This window comes from Sus scrofa, chromosome 15 (genome assembly GCF_000003025.6).
Source record: "Sus scrofa isolate TJ Tabasco breed Duroc chromosome 15, Sscrofa11.1, whole genome shotgun sequence".
NCBI lineage: Eukaryota > Metazoa > Chordata > Mammalia > Artiodactyla > Suidae > Sus > Sus scrofa.
This window is the reverse complement of record NC_010457.5, coordinates 16,910,611-16,928,926: the sequence shown is the minus strand read 5'-3', so window position 1 is coordinate 16,928,926 and position 18,316 is coordinate 16,910,611. Positions and strand designations below refer to the sequence as shown.

The 18,316-nt window shown below is 39.5% G+C and overlaps 1 protein-coding gene across 2 annotated transcripts in view; it reads right to left on the bottom strand.

The window, feature by feature from the left end:
* MAP3K19 (mitogen-activated protein kinase kinase kinase 19) overlaps positions 1-17,810 on the bottom strand; it is a 65,482-nt gene extending 47,672 nt beyond the window's left edge. For both annotated transcript variants that reach the window (XM_003483595.4, XM_021075753.1), the window contains exons 1-3: positions 17,549-17,810; positions 12,375-12,570; positions 2,316-2,504 (exon numbers count right to left, since the gene is read on the bottom strand). In XM_003483595.4, the coding sequence (XP_003483643.2) occupies positions 2,316-2,504; positions 12,375-12,548 (363 nt within the window). In that variant the 5' untranslated portion in view covers positions 12,549-12,570; positions 17,549-17,810. The remainder of the gene's footprint in view (positions 1-2,315; positions 2,505-12,374; positions 12,571-17,548) is intronic.

Here is an 18,316-nt window from a genome sequence, read left to right as displayed (position 1 = left end):
CGAGCCGCGTCTGCGACCTACACCACAGCTCACGGCAACGCCGGATCGTCAACCCACTGAGCAAGGGCAGGGATCGAACCCGCAACCTCATGGTTCCTAGTCGGATTCGTTAACCACTGCGCCACGACGGGAACTCCAAATTCTCATTTTAACTTCAAGATATTCTTCCTCAATGTCTTGAGAGGGAGCTGATGAATTGAAAGAACACAGGCCTGAGACTCAGATAAGTCCGTGTTTGAATTTTAACTTCTTAACTGATTATTTAACCCCCGACAGGGTTATATCAAGGACACTCTAAAGGTTGATAAAATTGCCCTGATAATATAAGGGGCATCTAGTTAAATAATGAATCATTTCCACATGGGACATAATCATACTAAAAATTTATTTGGTATTTATCTGAAATTCAAATTTAAATAAGGGTATTTTCATTTGCAAAATCTGGCAACCTTATTCACTGAATTTCAGGGTCTTTAGCTGCAAAGTGGGAATAACAATATCTTCCTTGCAGGGTTGTTTTGATGATTGGAGATAGACTATGAAAAGCACTGACCAAAGTATTTGATACAGGCTTAATAAATATTTGCGGAATGAATGAATGGTTTACAGTAATAAGACAGCTTATTCAACAGTATTTATATAGTCAAAGAGAGGTGGACCTATAGATGTTATTTGTTGTTTTAATGAAAGTAAAATTTAATTTGGATAATTCAGAACTGATAAGCTACTGGAAGACCAAATTCTCAAAACTATTTATTTTATAGACCTAAGTAACTCATGAATTTCCATCTCTATTTCACTTTATGCTGTGTCAATACAATCAGTGTCTCTATCTCAGTTTCTCCAGGGACAAACTAGAGATAATGATATTACCTCAGAGGGGTGCTGTGGGAATTAATTAGTTAGTATTTTTTTTTTTTCAGTCTCTGAAAAGAAACCACCTCTTCTATCAATGTTTATTATTAGTTAGAACCAACATGAAAGTTTTGAGCTGAGAATAGTCTTACAATAGCACATTAACTCAGCATCTGTGGATTAAGCTCTGGATCTAGGTACAGATACCAGTTTTTTCAAAAATTTGGCTGCTTATCTTTAGAAGTGAAAAATGTGGTTGAGAAAACAGACACTGAATTATAGCAACTGCTGAAAATGCCATTAAAATAAAATTTAATGGCTTCCAAAAATATTTCTAAGCTCAGTTGATAATGTATGGCAATTTTAGACTATTGTTTAGTACAACAAAAGAACTTGAGTCCTTTGGATTATGTTGTATATTTCCTTGAACTCTAGGTGACCAGAATATCTTTTACTTTTTCTTTACTTGTTTGAATTTCTAGCATAAGGGAATGGAAGAAACTGTTTCCTAGCAGCAATTGATTTTTCTTTCCGTTGAAAGGTCATGTGATCTGACAGTATCTCCAAAGGTAAATGCCGAGAGTAGGCAGTTGCTGTTCACCAATAATTAATGTCTTCGATTATGATGTAGTTTTACAACTTACTTTGGAAAAGAATATCTGGGCAGAAAATCTAAACCAGAAGATCAATACTCTGAAAAGACAGTGTTTAAAAATGTATACTCTTCTTGGAGTTCCCGTCGTGGCGCAGTGGTTAACGAATCCGACTAGGAACCATGAGGTTGCGGGTTCGGTCCCTGCCCCTGCTCAGTGGGTTGACGATCCGGCGTTGCCGTGAGCTGTGGTGTAGGTTGCAGACGCGGCTCGGATCCCGCGTTGCTGTGGCTCTGGCGTAGGCTGGTGGCTACAGCTCCGATTCAACCCCTAGCCTGGGAAACTCCATATGCCGCGGGAGCGGCCCAAGAAATAGCAAAAAGACAAAAAAAAAAAAAAAAATGTATACTCTTCTTTAGTCACCACTAAATATTACGCAAAACACAGGCTCTCTGATTCCCTTTTCAGGACAACGATAATAACGGCAAATGGTCCACAGGGATCTAAACAGCAATTGTACAAACGGCAATGATGTCAAGGGAACTCTTCCGAGCAAGTTGACAGTGGTTCTCCAGGGGCATCCACGGGAGCACATCATTGCCCAGCGGTGCTGCATGACTTCTCCTAGCATCTAGCTGGAGGAAGGTGTAAATAGGCTGCTGCTATGTTCTTTTATTATCTTGTTTTCCACCCCACTCTCCCATTTGACCCTTTTTTCTCTCAGATTTCCTGCCTGAAACTTTCTTGGACTGCTCTGGAAAAGAACTTCTTTTTCTTTAAAGGAGTTGTATGTGGTCTGTGCCCTTCTCACCCCACCCCCACCCACTCACCCACCCAAAGGCAGAAGCAAACATCAGTTTAACTGACCAGCAAGTGCTGAAGTTGTTCAAGATCGCCTTGCCACGAACTTCGTAGAAGTTGCATTTGGGGAGCCTGGATTCCAGTCATGGCCAGGAGTTGCCTCTGAACATCACTTTTAGCCACATGGACTGCGGTTTTATTGCTGTAATTGCAAAGGGTGGTATCTGCTCCCTTTTCCAGAAGAAATCCAACAACCTGCAACACAACAGCATTCTTATTTAGCATTTTTGAGAAACAATAGTGCCTTATGGGTTGGGTAGAAAACTTAGCTGGGTGCAACTCTAATTCATGATATAGGAAAGGAGAGTAAGAGAGGCATAAAAATGAAGGATTGATTTGAATTCAGGTGACTACTAGGTGCCTTTTTAAAATTTGGGAAACAAAAATCTCATAATATGGATACTTCAGGGATACCTTTTTTTTTTTTTTTAAACTAGAGGTCTGTGAATATTTTATGTTAAACCCACATAAATCCTTTAAGTCTTCCTATTAGTATCATCTATTATTTAGGATATAAAACCCCAATTCAGGCTTACAGACTCTTGAATGTTGCAAGTATTGCCACAGTATTTTTAAGGAGAGAATAAACTGTATTCAAAAAAGTAAAGGCAGGGTTCCCATTGTGGTTTAGTGGTAATGAACCCGTCTAGCATCCATGATGATGTGGGCTCGACCCCTGGCCTTGCTCAGTGGGTTAATGATCCAGTGTTGGCATAAGCTGTGATGTAGCTTGCAGATGTGTCTCGGATCTGGCGTGGCTGTGGCTGTGGTGTAGGCCTGGCAGCTGCAGCTCTGATTTGACTCCTAGCCTGGGAACTTCCATATGCCACATGTGTGGCCCTAAAAAAGCCAAAAAAAAAAAAAAAAAAAAAAAAAAAAAGAAGGAAAGAAAGAAAACAGAGAAAAGAAAAAGGTAAAGGTGTAATTTTTTTCAGCAAATGTGGATTGAGTGACTAGTGTGTGTGTTGAGAACTGTCCTCAGTGCTGAGACTCCAACAATGAATAAGCAGGTAGACAGCCTTTAAGGCATTTACAATTTAGTAAGAAAGACAGATAAAAAGGCAATTGCAACCCAGTGTAATAAATGCAACGAAGATGTGAATACAGGAAGCTGATGGAAACACTTAGAAAAAATCTATTAAGTTTCTTGTAGGATCCAGGAAGATTTCTTGGAGAAAGTGATGCCTAAGCTGAGAACTGAGGAATCAGACTACATGTCCCAGGCAAAGACTGGGAGAAAGATTGTTTCAAAAAAAGAATATAGTGTGAACTAAGAAGTGTGGATGCTATGCACTAACTAATGTCTCCTTAAAATTTGTATGTTGAAGGTCCAAATGCCGATGTGACTGTGTTTGGAGAGAGAGCCTCTAGAAAGTAATAAGCTTAAATGAGGTTATAAGGATGGGGCCCTGATTTGATAGGATTGGTGTCCTTATAAGATGAGACACCAGAGAACTTGCTTACTCTCTCTGCCAAGTGGGGACACAGAGAGAAGACAGCCATCTGTAAGTTGGAAAGAGATGTCTCTCCATAATTTAAATCAGCCAGAACCTTGGTCTTGGACTTCCCAGCCTCCAGAACCATAAAAAAATTAATTTCTATTCTTTAAGCCTCTTGAGCTATGATATATTTATTATGGAAGCCTGAGCTGTCTAATACAGTGGATAAGAGGCCAGATAACATTCAAAACTCTGGAAGGAGTTAGGCATGACTGGAGCTCAGGGTAGGGGAAGGAGAGAGAGGTAGGAAATGTGGTGGAGAAGTCAGCAGTAGCTAAATCCCAAAAGGTCTTGCCAACCAACCTCTTTTAAAAATTGGAGTTATATCTTCAGGGCAATGAGGAGGCAGTGAAAGATTTAAACAGGGAAAGACATGATCAGATCAATATTTTCAAATATTCAATTACTCTTGTTGCTGAAATTGATTGATGTGGGTGAGAGTGGAAGTTGGGAAACCAATGAGATTATTGCAATAGCCTCATGGAGAGATGATAGTGACCAAATAATGGAAGTGGCTGTGGAAATGGAGAGGCTGAGGGCATAATCTTGGACATTTAGGAAGTAGATTAGATGTGGGAGCTGAGGGTGAGCCAGAAATTAAGGATAACTGCCAGGTTTCTGACTTCAGTCCACTTTTGTACTATCTTCCCCACTATCCATGATCTCTTGCCTGAAACAATGCAACTGCCTTCTAATAGGTCTTCCCATTTCCAAATACTTTTGCACAAAACCCATTACAATGATTGGAATTAAAAAGTCAATAGAGAACAGACTTTTGGTTGCCACGGGGTGGTAGAGGCAGTGGGTGGGATGTGATTGGGAATTTGGCATTAGCAAATGCAAGCTAGTATACATAGAATGGATAAACAAGGTCCTACTGTATAGCACAGGGAACTATATTCAATATTTTGTAATAAACCATAATGAAAAGAATATTTGTGTGTACATATATTATACATATATATAAATTAATCACTTTGGTGTACAGCATAAACTAACACAACATTGCAAATCAACTATACTTCAATAAAATAAATCTAAAAAGTCAGATAGCGGAAGTTCCCTTCATGGCTCGGCAGTAATGAATTGGGCCTGTAACCATGAGGACGCAGGTTTGATCTCTGGTCTTGCTCAGTGGGTTAAGGATCTGGTGTTGCCGTGAGCTGTGGTGCAGGTCACAGACGTGGTTCAGATCCCACATTGCTGCTGTTTTATAGGGCAGCAGCTGCAGCTCTGATTTGACCCGTAGCCTGGGAACTTCCATATGCCACAGGTGTGGCTCTAAATAGACAATAAATAAATAAATAATCAGATAGCAGTAAGTTTTAACAAAGATGAACCCTTATACACACCACTGTAAATGTGCAGCCACTTTGGTTTTTGTTTGTTTGTTTTTTTCTTTTGAGGGCCGCACCTGCGACATATGGAAATTCCCAGGTTAGGGGTCGAATTGGAGCTGCAGCTGCTGGCCTTTTCCACACTCACAGTGATGCTAGGTCTGAGCTGAGTCTGCAGACTATACCACAGCTCATGGCAATGCTGGATCCTTAACCCACTGAGCAAGGGCAGGAATTGAACCTGAATACTCATGGACACTAGTCAGGTTTGTTACTACTGAGCCACTATGGGAACTGCTGTGCAGCCACTTTGAAAAATAGTCTGGCAGTTCCTCATATGATTAAACATAGAGTTACTATATGGCCCAATTTTTCCACTCCTAAGAATTCTAGGAGTCAAATGAAAGAGAAATGAAAATATATGACCACACAAAAACTTGTACACAAATGTTTACAGCAGCATTATTCACAGTAACCAAAAACATGGAAATAACCTAAATTTCCATCAATGGACAACTGGATAAATTAAAAGTGGTATATCCATATAATGGGAAAATTTTGAGCTATAAAAAGAAATGAAGTACTGATTCATGCTATGACAAGGAAGAACCTCGAAAACTTTATGCTTAGTGAAAGAAGCCATATACTGTATGATTCCACTCATATGAAGAATCTATACAGACAGTAGATCAGTGGTTGCTTAGGGAGGAAGGAGAGGGAGTGACAGTTGAAGTTTATGAGGTTTTTATCTTTTTTTTTTTTTGGCTGCACCCATGGCATACTGAAGCTCCTAAGGCAAAGATCAAACCCATGCCACAGCTGTGTCAATACCACTAGATCCTTAACCCACTGAGCCACCAAGGAAATCCCAAGGGAGTTCTTTGTGAGGTGATATAAATATTTTAAAATGCACATGAGTGTACTGAAAAATACATTGAATTGCATACTTTAAATGGCTGAATTGTTTGGTATGTGAATTATATCTCAATAGAGCTGGTTTTAAAGAATACTTTGTGAATCTGAACAAGAATATAGTATATATATTCTTTATGGATATATATATATATAAAACTGAAACTGCTGTACTTGCGAAAATAACACACAATGCAAATTAACTATACTTCAATTAAAAAAAATTGTTTAGGAGTTCCTACTGTGGCTCAGTGGGTTAAGGATCCAGCATTGCTACAAGATGCAGTGTAGGTCAAGATGGGGCTCAGGCTTGGATCCAGTGTTACTGTGGCTGCGGTGTAGGCCAACAACCATAGTTCCGATTCAACCCCTAGCCCAGGAATTTCCATATGCTACAGGTGTGGTCCTAAAAAGACTTTTTTTTTTTTTTTTTTTTTGTCTTTTTGTCTTTGTTGTTGTTGTTGTTGCTATTTCTTGGGCCGCTCCCGCGGCATATGGAAGTTCCCAGGCTAGGGGTCGAATCGGAGCTGTAGCCACCGGCCTACGCCAGAGCCACAGCAACTCGGGATCCGAGCCACGTCTGCAACCTACACCACAGCTCACGGCAACGCCAGATCGTTAACCCACTGAGCAAGGGCAGGGACCGAACCCGCAACCTCATGGTTCCTAGTCGGATTCGTTAACCACTGCACCACAACGGGAACTCCCCTAAAAAGACTTTTTAAAAAATTCCTTTACATTTTTTTGTGGACCTGAAAGAGCTGGCCCCTGCCTTCCTTTCCAGCCCCATCTTGTGCCACTGTTTGCCCTCTTTCTGCAAGCTCTAGTCAACCTTGCTATAACTCAAATATGCAAGTTTTCCTAACCAAGAGCCTTTGTCTCTGTTATTCCCTCTACCCCAACTGCTCTTCAAATGTCACCCCTTATCACTGTTTCAGTCTTAGTATAAATGTAATCACATCAGTGAAGACTTTTCTGATCACCTTCACAAAAGAGGATTCACTCTATTAGTTACTTCAAAGCATTAATATCAATTTGTAATCTAAGTAAGTGTTTTTTGTTTCCTTACTTGTTGTCTTTCACCTTTATTAGAATGTAAATTAATAAGGTCAAGAGATCTTACCATGCGAAAAAATATTTTGTGAATGAGTGAATGAATGATTTAAGGCAAATAGATGGTGATTCTATTTAATAAAACGGGAAACACTGATGCAGGTATTCCTCGGGAGGATTAGATTTGGAAAGAAAAATAATGAAGACAAATTGGATGTGCTGTGTTTGGGATGTCTGTGACATGGAAGTGGAGGTATAGTTGGGTGAGTGATGTGGGCTGAGTTACACAATTAACACATTATTGAGGAACACCAATATTTAATGGATAACAAGGAAGAATCCATAAATGAGACTAAGATGTTGCGAGAGAGGTGAGGAGGAAAATAGAAGAAAGCATTTCAAGAAAAATTGGTTTCCAGTGCTGCTAAGAGCTGACAGTTATCAACAACGTTTTAGGTTATGTTGTCAAGGGAAGTTTCAATGGAGTGGTAGGAAAAGATGCCAGACTGCAGTGGTTTGAAGACATGAGGAAGGGAAGGCAGTGAGGATTGACCAGGAGATATTCCTTAAAGAGACTGTTGAAAGAAAAGTCCCCAGAAACTCCAAAAATTGGGGTTTATGTAGGTCTTGTGAGCAGAGGCACTGACTGCTTTTGTTCTAGACTGTTTTCAAAGATAATTGTATAGTGAAAAACCTTGGAAGCTAGAGATAGTGTCTTCCTCTGGAAACTGGAAAAACATACTTACTGTCCATGATAAAAGATTCAGGTTTGCTAAGCTCAGTGCAAGTATCATCCCTGCATGTTGCCCTGTGGAAACTGGAGATCAGGGAACCAAAGTAAATGATGATGCCTTGGCTATAACTATTGTGAATAACAAACTGCCATTTTCTCTGACCCGGGAATCTTGTGTCTTCTGCTAGACTCTGAAACTGTGGCAGGCTAACTTATTAGCTTGCAAGTAAGGAAAAATCTGAGATGCTTCACAGTTGATAATTTTTGCAAAAGATTAGATGATGAGTGAATGAAAGAGGAAGAATGAGGGCTTCAAAGATGAATTAATGGGATTCAAGGAAATGTCATGGGAAATGTTATCAAATATGTTGACCAAATGCCTGATCAATTGAGCAATAAATGATCCTCCACTTAATTGACTACAAATGGCATTTTAAGAAACTGGGAAGGGAATTCCCGTGGTGGTGTGATGGTTAACGAATCCAACTAGGAACCATGAGGTTGAGGGTTCGATCCCTGGCCTTGCTCAGTGGGTTAAGGATCCAGCATTGCCATGAGCTGTGGTTGTAGGTCGCAGATGCGGCTCGGATCTGGCATTGCTGTGGCTCTGGTGTAGGTCGGCGGCTACAGCTCTGATTGAACCCCTAGCCTGGGAACCTCCATATGCCTCAGAGAGCAGCCCTAGAAAAGGCAAAAAGACAAAAAGACAAAAAAAAAAAAAAAAAAAAGAAAGAAAGAAAGAAAGAAACTGGGAGGTCATTACAAGGCTAAGTACAGGAAATAAGTTCAAAATCAACTGTTCTCTGGTTTTTAATAACTCTTCTGTGGGTGTTATCTTCCCCCCCAATCTGTCAATCAGCCTCAGGTCCATGCCACTGTAAGAAATAATGCTGAGATTTGTCCCAGGCAGGCAAAAGATGCTTCTGCCTTTGGACAACAGTTACATAGGTGCATTTCTTCACTAAACATGAAAGGAGGAAAATTCATGACTGATATGTATAACAACAAGGCAAACTTTGAACTTTCGCCTATTCATTTGGGATATGGATGCACCAAGTTTGTTAAGGAAGAGTGATAATAATTATCTTACAGCTCAGCCCCTCCTGCTGACAACCTTAGATCCATGATGGTCTCAGAATTTTTTTCAGTGGGATTTATTTATTTATTTATTTTAGGGCTACATCCACAGCATTTGGAAGTTCCCAGGCTAGGGGTTGAATCGGAGCCACAGCAACATGGGATCCAAGATGAGTTTGCAACCTTAACTGCAACTCGCAGTAACATTGGATCCTTAACCCACTGAGCAAGGCCATGGATCGAACCCACGTCCTCATGGATATTAATCGGGTTCATTCCTGCTGAGCCACACAAGAACTCCTTCAGGGAGTTCCCGTCATGGCGCAGTGGTTAACGAATCCGACTAGGAACCCTGAGGTTGCGGGTTCGGTCCCTGCCCTTGCTCAGTGGGTTAAGGATCCGGCGCTGCCGTGAGCTGTGGTGTAGGTTGTAGATGCGGCTCGGATCCCACGTTGCTGTGGCTCTGGCGTAGGCCGGTGGCTACAGCTCCGATTAGACCCCTAGCCTGGGAACCTCCATATGCCGAGGGAGCGGCCCAAGAAATGGCAAAAAGGCAAAAAAAAAAAAAAAAAAGAACTCCTTCAGTGGGTTTTAGCTACTTTAAGAGAGCTCTGCTCCTTTGGGGGAGATTTGAGACAGGCAAACTCTCATGGTAAACCACGGATGAGGCATTAACTGGAATTCAGGTTCTTTCTGGCCTGAACTGGGTTACAATGGTGATAGAAATCACCCACTAAAGAGGGAGAAACTGACACAAAGAAATCTAGACAAAAAATTCTTATTATTAGTCCTGCTGCCCCAGAAAATTCCCCTGGCCTTTGTGTTAAAACCAGCATTTTACAAAATGCTATCATGACAATGGGTCAGCAAACTATTCAGGTTAAGGTAGAATCCTAAAAGAAAAAAAAAGTCCTGCTATAAAAGTTAAGCCTGAGTTAACCAAAGGCTACAAACCCCGGCTTCAGTCAGAAAGCAATGTGGCTGCAGCCATTGAGTCAAGGGATTCCTGAAGACGAAATGGATGGTATCACTAATAATGACCTGGCCACCTGATCTAGGGCTTTGTATGAACCAAAAACACTGGGAGATCATTTAGTTGAGCAACATGCTTCTGGAAACCAAATGTATGCATATCTTTCTTACTGATCTGGAATCACTCTCTTTTATATACCCCTCCTTTCCCCCTATACCTCAACCTCAGCTGCCCTATCTTCAAAGGGAACTGAGTTTGTAGCCACCCACCTGAGTGTGTTGGTGAGCTTTGGGGAGAGGAGAGATTCAAACTTTTATGATTCCTTTGGATTCAGATTTTCCAAGTCATCACTCTGCCCAGTCCCTTGGGGGAAGTGGTCATCTGAATTCAGCTAATGAGGTTTGGGCAAGATTCGCAGTGGGGAAGGAAAGCTAATGGGATTGGCCTTTTGGACCATTCAATGTACTATTATTGTTGTGGCTTCTACCTCTAAATGTATAAGAGTATTAACTGTGTATCCCCCCAAATTCAAGATTATAATTATGAAGGGTGGGGGACACAATCCAGGATGAGCTTTAGAGGGCTTTTGAAGCACTGTAATACTCTAATTTTTGGCTTGGATGGTAAATACATAGGTGCTAGTGTCATTATTTTTATTTGAGTTGTGCATATGGGATCCTTTTTCTTTTCTTTTCTTTTCTTTTCTTTTGGCAGCACCCAAGACATATGGAAGTTCCCAGGCCAGGAAATGAGTCCTAGCTGCAGCTACAACCCATGCCACAGCTGCGGCAATGCTGAATCATTTAACCCACTGTGCAGGGCTGGCGATCAAACCCTTGCTTCTGCAAGCAACCCAAGCCACTGCAATTGGATCCTTAACCTACTGCACCACAGCAGTAACTCCACATGAGCCTTTAAAAAAACCATATATGCTATGTTTTATAATTTGTTTAAAAAGCGTTAGTATGGAGTTCCCATAATGGCTCAGCAATAACGAACCTGACTAGCATCCGGTGTAGGCCAGCAGCTACAGCTCCAATTCGACCCCTAGCCTGGGAACTTTCATATGCCATGAGTGTGACCCTAAAAAGACAAAAAAAAAGTGTTAATAGAAAGGAGTCAAAATAGAAACAGTGCTAAGACTATAATCAAGAGAGAGGCTAAATGAGGAAGCAAAAGTGGCCAATCAGGGCTGAGGGTCTACTTGCCTTCAGCCTCCTAAGAACTTATAGAGGCACTCAGGGATGCATTTGGGTGAAATTTGTGTTTTTCACCCAGTTTCCCATTCTAAGCCCTTTTCTATTTCTTTTGCAGCCTCCTCCTTGCTGCTCCTTCCCAATTCCAAGTGCTCATATTGCTATCACTTGCATTCTTTTTTTTCACCTATTCTTTAAAAGGATACTTTAAGTTCCCACACAAAATGCTATAAGTGATCAAAGACCCAAATGAAGTATGTATTCATTAGTTTATCTATTTAATAAAATAAATAAATATTTATTTATTTATTTTGCTTTTTAGGGCCTAACCCGAGGCATGTAGATGTTCCTAGGCTAAGGGTGAAATTGGAGTTACAGCTGCCAGTCTACACCACAGCCACAGCAATGTGGGATCCAAGCTGTATATTCAACCTACATCATAGCTCCCTGCAACACCAGATCCCTGACCCACTGAGCGAGGCCAGGAATTGAACCTGCATCCTCTTGGATACTAGTCATGTTCATTAACCACTGAGTCATGATAGGAACTCCAATAAATATTTATTAAATATCCTAGAGTTCCCCAGTGGCCTAGTGGTTAAGGACTTGGAGTTGTCACTGCTGTGGCACAGGTTCAATCCTTGGTCCAGGAACTTCTGCATGCCACAGGTGCAGTCCCCCCCTCCCAAAAAAAGCAAAAGCAAAAAAAAAAAAAAAAAAAACCCAAACACCCAACACCCAGATGTGTCAGGCACTTTAGCAGGATAGATAACTAGAACAAAGAGGACAATCTTTTGACTTTTTAGGTCTTTTATTACATATTTACTCCTCTTTCCCTACTTTCAGGATTATGTGCATCTGTTAGAACAGGGAACGAATTTCCAGATACTGATGGGCCTAGGGGTGAGGAGGAAAAGGAGGAAAAAACTCAGGCTCCATGATGTGGTCCCACTAGACCACAGGATCCTCAGGAGTGACATCTGTGTTTGATTCACCATCGTATCCAACATGAAGTCTAATACATTTCTTTGGGTATATCGGGAATGTCTCTTGACTGAGTGAAGGAATGAAAAAAGATGGTGATGTCTGGATTACTTAGGTTTCCTAGTGCTCCCTCCCACCAGTCCCCATCCCACCATCCCCACCCCACTTCTACTACACACCCCTGCTCTGTGCCCTGAGGCATTCTTTCATGAAGGTAGGTGATTGTGCTGTTCCTAACCATCTCATTCTTGGAATCCTTAGCTTAGAAGACTACCCGTGGGTCTCAGACACCACAAGTTACCTCTGTTAGATTTTCTGCTGCTGCAGTAATGAGAGGTGTATTCCCAGTCTTTGGATGCTGAAAGTTAAGGTTTCCGAGGGTGGAATGGACTTTACTAATATGGTCACAGATGAGTTTCACATCACCTCTTGAAACTACTTCCAGGAAATCATGAATCAGTTTATTTTTATTCATCTTTTTAGTTCCATGTAATCACCTGAAAGAGAAAAGAAACAAAGTAATTAAATGAGAGCCAGCAAAGTAGTGGGTGGTTCAAACATAACATATTCTGTCTTTAGTGTCCCTGTTTCCTTCTTTTACATGTAAAATATTATAGCAGATTTAAAGATAATTTTGAAAAGAGGGAAAAACCTTATACTTCCATCACTCTTGATTCTTTATACAGATGTTTTAAATTAGGAACAATAGTAAGTTTACCATCACTTTGCAGATCTGCTATGTACAGAATAAGAAAGGATGGATGGGTACCAGAATGGAAAGAATACAGCCTTTGGAGCCTGACAGAATGTGGGTTCAAATCCCCCCGCCACAGATTACCAACTGTGTGGCCTTGGCCTTTCACTCAGCTTCTCCAAGCTTCATTTTCTCATCTCCAACATGGAGATGATAAGATCCCATCAAATGGTTGGTGAGGATCTGAAATACTATATGCAAAACAGTGGCACATCCTGTTGTTGAAAATTATTATAGGATTTTATTTTCTTTAGTGTTGTTTATTAAAATCCCTATAATTATTTTCTTTAGGAAAGTCTTATCTTCCCAATAATACTGTAAACTCCCCAGTAGCATGGGCGACTTCAAAAATCGCATGCCTTATACTTTTGTGTCCACCATAATTCTAGTACAGTGTGAGTCATCAAAGAGTATGGTGGAGACCATTCTAGGTTTTCCAGGAAAGTTCTAATTTTAAAATATCCCATCTCAGTTTTCCAAATCATTGAAATATCTCCTAAATTGCAGTTTTTGAAGTCACCAAACTACCTCCTCCCATGGAGCCTCTTACTGTTGGAAACAGTACAAAATCCTTTGTCAGACTCTATATTCCAACAGTCACTGTCTGAAGGGACATGCTATTATTTCCTTGAATGGGCATTTGCAGTGAATTGGTATTTGACTGAAAGCAAAAGAACAAAAGGCCATTTCATAGTACAACTTTATGGAGAAAAGCTAAGAAAAATAAAGAAAATGTCTAGAATTGGTCTTACATTCTAATAGCCTTCAGAATTCATGGGCCAGACTACTTAAGCTTTCTTTTTCAAAGAGAATATATACTTCACCCCAGATAGGGTACTATTTGATAAATTCATCCATTCATTTAAGAGGATAAATGTCCTTCAGAAGTTTCACTGACCTGCACAATAGAACATGGCATAAAACAGTTAAGATAAAATACCAAAAAAAAGGTGTAAAACAACAAAGAATTTTATAGATTTCAGAGAAATGAAATGGCTATGTGGCTGGAAAGAAAAGCATCAATAATATTTGGAGAGCCAGAGTGAAGGAGAAAGGGCAGTTTTGATTAGGAGAAGGGCATGAGTAAAAGTTACCCAGGGCCAAGGAGGAGAAAGAGGACCGGTATGAATTATCCTTTTACTCCTGAATAGGTGGGGAAGCCCATGGAATATTTTGGGTAGTCCCTTCTAGGAACATGATACTTTAGTAAGATTATAATGATTGAGAATAGGAAGGCACAAACAAAAATTTGAAAGTAAAGCTTAACAGGGTTTGTGACTGATTGGCCATAGAAAATGAAAGATGGGTCCAAAAGGATGTAGCTGGAAACTAGGGAAGACCTGATGTTGGGGTGGCAGGCATTTGCTTTTACAGAATCATAATAAATGAGGTCAGCTGGAGAGCCAAAACATAAGCAGAGTGTCTTGTCTCCATGGATTTCAAAGAAATGTGGCCTTAGCTCAGTGCAGTTCCCCAAACCAGAACTGTGTTTTCCCCTTGTTGTAAACAAAGATTTCCAAGCTCCTTTTGACTTGGTAGGTCTGGGATGAAGCTGGGAAGATACATATATATATGTTTTAGGACCACGCCCATGGCATATGGAAGTTGCCAGGCTAGGGATCGAATTGGAGATGCAGCTGCTGGCCTATGCCACAGCCACAGCAATCAATGCAGGATCTGAGCCATGTCTGCAACCTACACTACAGTTCACTGCAATGCCAGATCCTTAACCCACTGAGTTGGACCAGGGATTGAACCCTCATCCCCATGGATATAGTGGGATTCTTAACCTGCTAAGCCATGACAGGAACTCCATTTTTTTAATTAAAAATTATTTTATAGACTCTTTTAAAATAGACTTTATTTTTTAGAGAAGTTTTAGGCTCACACCAAAATTGGTGGAAAGTACAGAGAGTTCCCATAGCATCCCTGACAACCGCCCCCACCAACACACACACACACACAGTCTTCCATTATCAACACACAGCACCAGCACAGAACATTTGTTACAAGTGATGAACCAGCATTGATGCATCGGTATTATCCAAAGTCCAGAATTTACATTAGGGTTCAGTCTTGGTGTTGACATTCTAGGAGTTTGGGCAAATGTGCAATGACATGTATTCACCATTATAATATAGTTTCACTGCCCTTTGTGCTCTACCTATTCAAGCCCCCTCCAATCCTTAACAACCACTGATCTTTTTATTGTCTCTAGGATGTATCTTTTTTTTTGCTCGAGCAATCAGCTGATTCTTAGCCTTAGTGAAAAGAATCTGGTCCACAACCTTCCTTGCCATTCACTTTATTTTCTAATTGGCATTTATCATCTCCAAGTATTCCTTTTGATTTAAAGTTCCTAGGAGAAAATCAGTTTTTCCTCCAAGTTTCTAATAAATAGCAAAGTGAACTTTAGAAGGAATTCCTCAGTTTTTTCTCTACCTTTGCTCAAGTGATGTGACATAGTAACAATAATACAATAAGAGCTATAACATCCAACATTTATTGAGTGGTTACTACATACTGTACACTATTCTAAATGCTTTACATATATTTTATTTTTTAATTTCAAACAACATCATCAGAACAGTAGCATTATTATCTATATTTTGTAAGTCTGGAAAATAAGGCATAGGCAAAATGAAATTTTATGCTGGAGAGATATGGGTGTGAGTGCTCCAAAGATTTAATGCAGCTAGTATTTAAAGGACTATTTGTAAAAATAGGCCTATTTTTATTTCCTTGTTTGGACTTTAAAAGTCGTTGGGTTAATCATACTCCTCATTAGCAGTATTGGGTCATGTCCAACTTTCCTCTTGTTTCATTTCATATTTTTCCCCTTCAGCTCTGATTGATCCTTTCTCCCACTCCTCTCTGCCTCACAGGAACCCAATCTAATGTGCCTAAGACATATCCTCAGATATATATCTAGATATAGATATCTTTATATAGATATATTTATTAGGCATATGGTGTTACTGCATGTGTGTGCATATTTTAAGTTTGCACAAATGATATTGTACTATAGATCTTGGGTTTTTTGATGGCTATTTTTCTTGAAGTATAGTTGATTTATAATGTATTAATTCCTGCTGCTTGTTACTTATTTTTTAACTTGACATGTGAATACTACACTGTGATAAACATTCCTGGTTCAGGCCTGACTATGCACTGTGCAAAATTTCTCTAAGGTGAATGGTTCGAGTGTATCCTATTTCACTAAATATTACTGGATTATTCTCCAGAATAGCTTTACTAATTTACGCCTCATCCAGCAATGCTTGTCTATTTCTTTCGAGCTCTTCTAAATGAAGTAGACATTTGATTGATTGCTGTCACTAAATTATCATTATGCTAATCATTAACATTAGGAGTGTTAGATTAAGCAGGGGAGTAAATGATACCTCCAAAATTAGGCCACGCTAAAATTTAAAACCAGTATACAGGTCTGTCCCAGCAAATTGTTCAGCAACTTGGATTTATACACCTTATTATTGCAAACAATATTTGTAGTATCATTTCAGTTAAAAGAAATGAACTGAACAAAGGATAATTAAGCTGCAAATCAGATAGTCAAACAATAATGAGACAAAAAAACCACATATTTATAGCACCAGCTTATTTATAAAGTAGAAATAAAACCCAAAGGTATTTTTCCCCCAAGGTCATTACCCCTAGCAATGAAATGACAATGTATTGTGGTTTAACTCTATAATATAACCTTTATGTGAGAGCATTTCAAAAGTAGTATCTATCTCATAAGTAAAAAATGAAATTAAGATTTAAACCAACGGCAACCCAAGAGTTATCAAATCAAATCGCTACAATATTGAGCAATGTGTTCATTATGTGACATCTACTGTCTCATACACTCTAGTGACTGGAGGGAGACAGTGAAGATTGAATTGACATATAGCATCATCCTATACATAGGTAGCTCTTTTGGTTAATGTAGAGAGACCCATACTGCTTTTTATTAGTGAGCTCCATTTCCTCTTCTGAGCTTCAATCTGTGCATTTCCGTCTTAAGTTTTTTCCTAAAAAACTTTTCTCAGTTTTTCTTTTAGGATTGTTTTGATCAATGATTTTTTTTTTTAAGCCGTGACATTTCATTCCTCAGGGATTTCTGGTTTGGCATTTATTGAAGCCTGGTTCTTTTATCCTCAATTGCATGCCTGGTTAATCTACTCGTAAAACAAAATCTTTTTATTACACTGTACATTTGATTTGGAATAGTATGTAATTAAGACTTAAAGCAATGGGAATCTCCTTTCATATTGAGAAAATATGTCCAAGAACACATACAATACTGAGTGATACAAGAAAATTTATGTCACTTTAAGTTAACACATATATAGGCGATTAAACTAAAATAAAAGATTGTCCTTGCACAGAAAAAAAAGGTGGTCCCTGGATATAATTCAATGGACACCAGTATTTTTGTGTACTTTTCCCATCCTTACCAGTTTAGCCTATGGTCTGTATAAAATATTGGAAGGGATCATGTCAATATTTGAAAAGTCAAAAATAGTATCTGTCTCATAAGTAAATAGGTATCCTTATTACAACAACTCTAAGTATATAATTATTTGAGATTAAGACACACTTTCCTGTATCAGTTTACCTGATAGTCCTCCTATGGGACATCATTTGGGGAGAAAAAAAAAGTTTTAGCATAGGGTATTATCTAAAGTATAATGAAAAGTGGAGATTTGGCTTACCTGTGGTATGTTTTGCCGAGGAAGTTGGTATACCATGGAAGAAACACCAAGCCAAACATCAGTCAACATCATCCTAATTCACCGTGGCCCTGATTTTCTGGGACAGCTGTCAACCCCCACACTTCAACAAGGGATCCATTTAAAAGCAACATAGATTTAGATTTTTTTTCTTTGATTATTTCCCAAAGTACTTGAAAAAAAAAAAAAAGATAATTAAAGCTGGTTCTGTGTGCACAAGCCCTTCAGTTTAGTTGCAAAGAGACTGCTTAGTTTACGGGCTGTCACCCAGGCAACCATCCACTGTGCATTTAGCTTGGAGACTTGAAAGCTGGACAGTTTCATTCAGGAAGGAAAACAAGTGTTGTACACTCTTCAAAGTTGCTGTTTAAGTGCTTAAAAGAGTTGGACCCTTATGCACTTCCACAGCTGGCACAATTGCCATTGTCACCTTACCCTCTGAGATTTTTTTTCCGGAAAAGCTATACATTTATAATTGCCATAATGTGCCAGAAGGGCCCCTTTCCAAATCTGAATATAGGTTACAGAGTAAGAATCCAATAGATTACTTCCAAACTGGTATGCGGAGAGCCATGCTTGAGAAAGTTCTAGTGAATGGGAATTCTTATGTGGTAATGTATTTCCTCTCTAGACTTGTGATATTCCCAAGCAAAAGCTTCAGTTAATGGACTGCATTTTTGTCCGAGTCATACATGGTAAAAAACTCAGCTGAAAGAGACTTTAAATTGTGATGTACAAAAACATACTCAC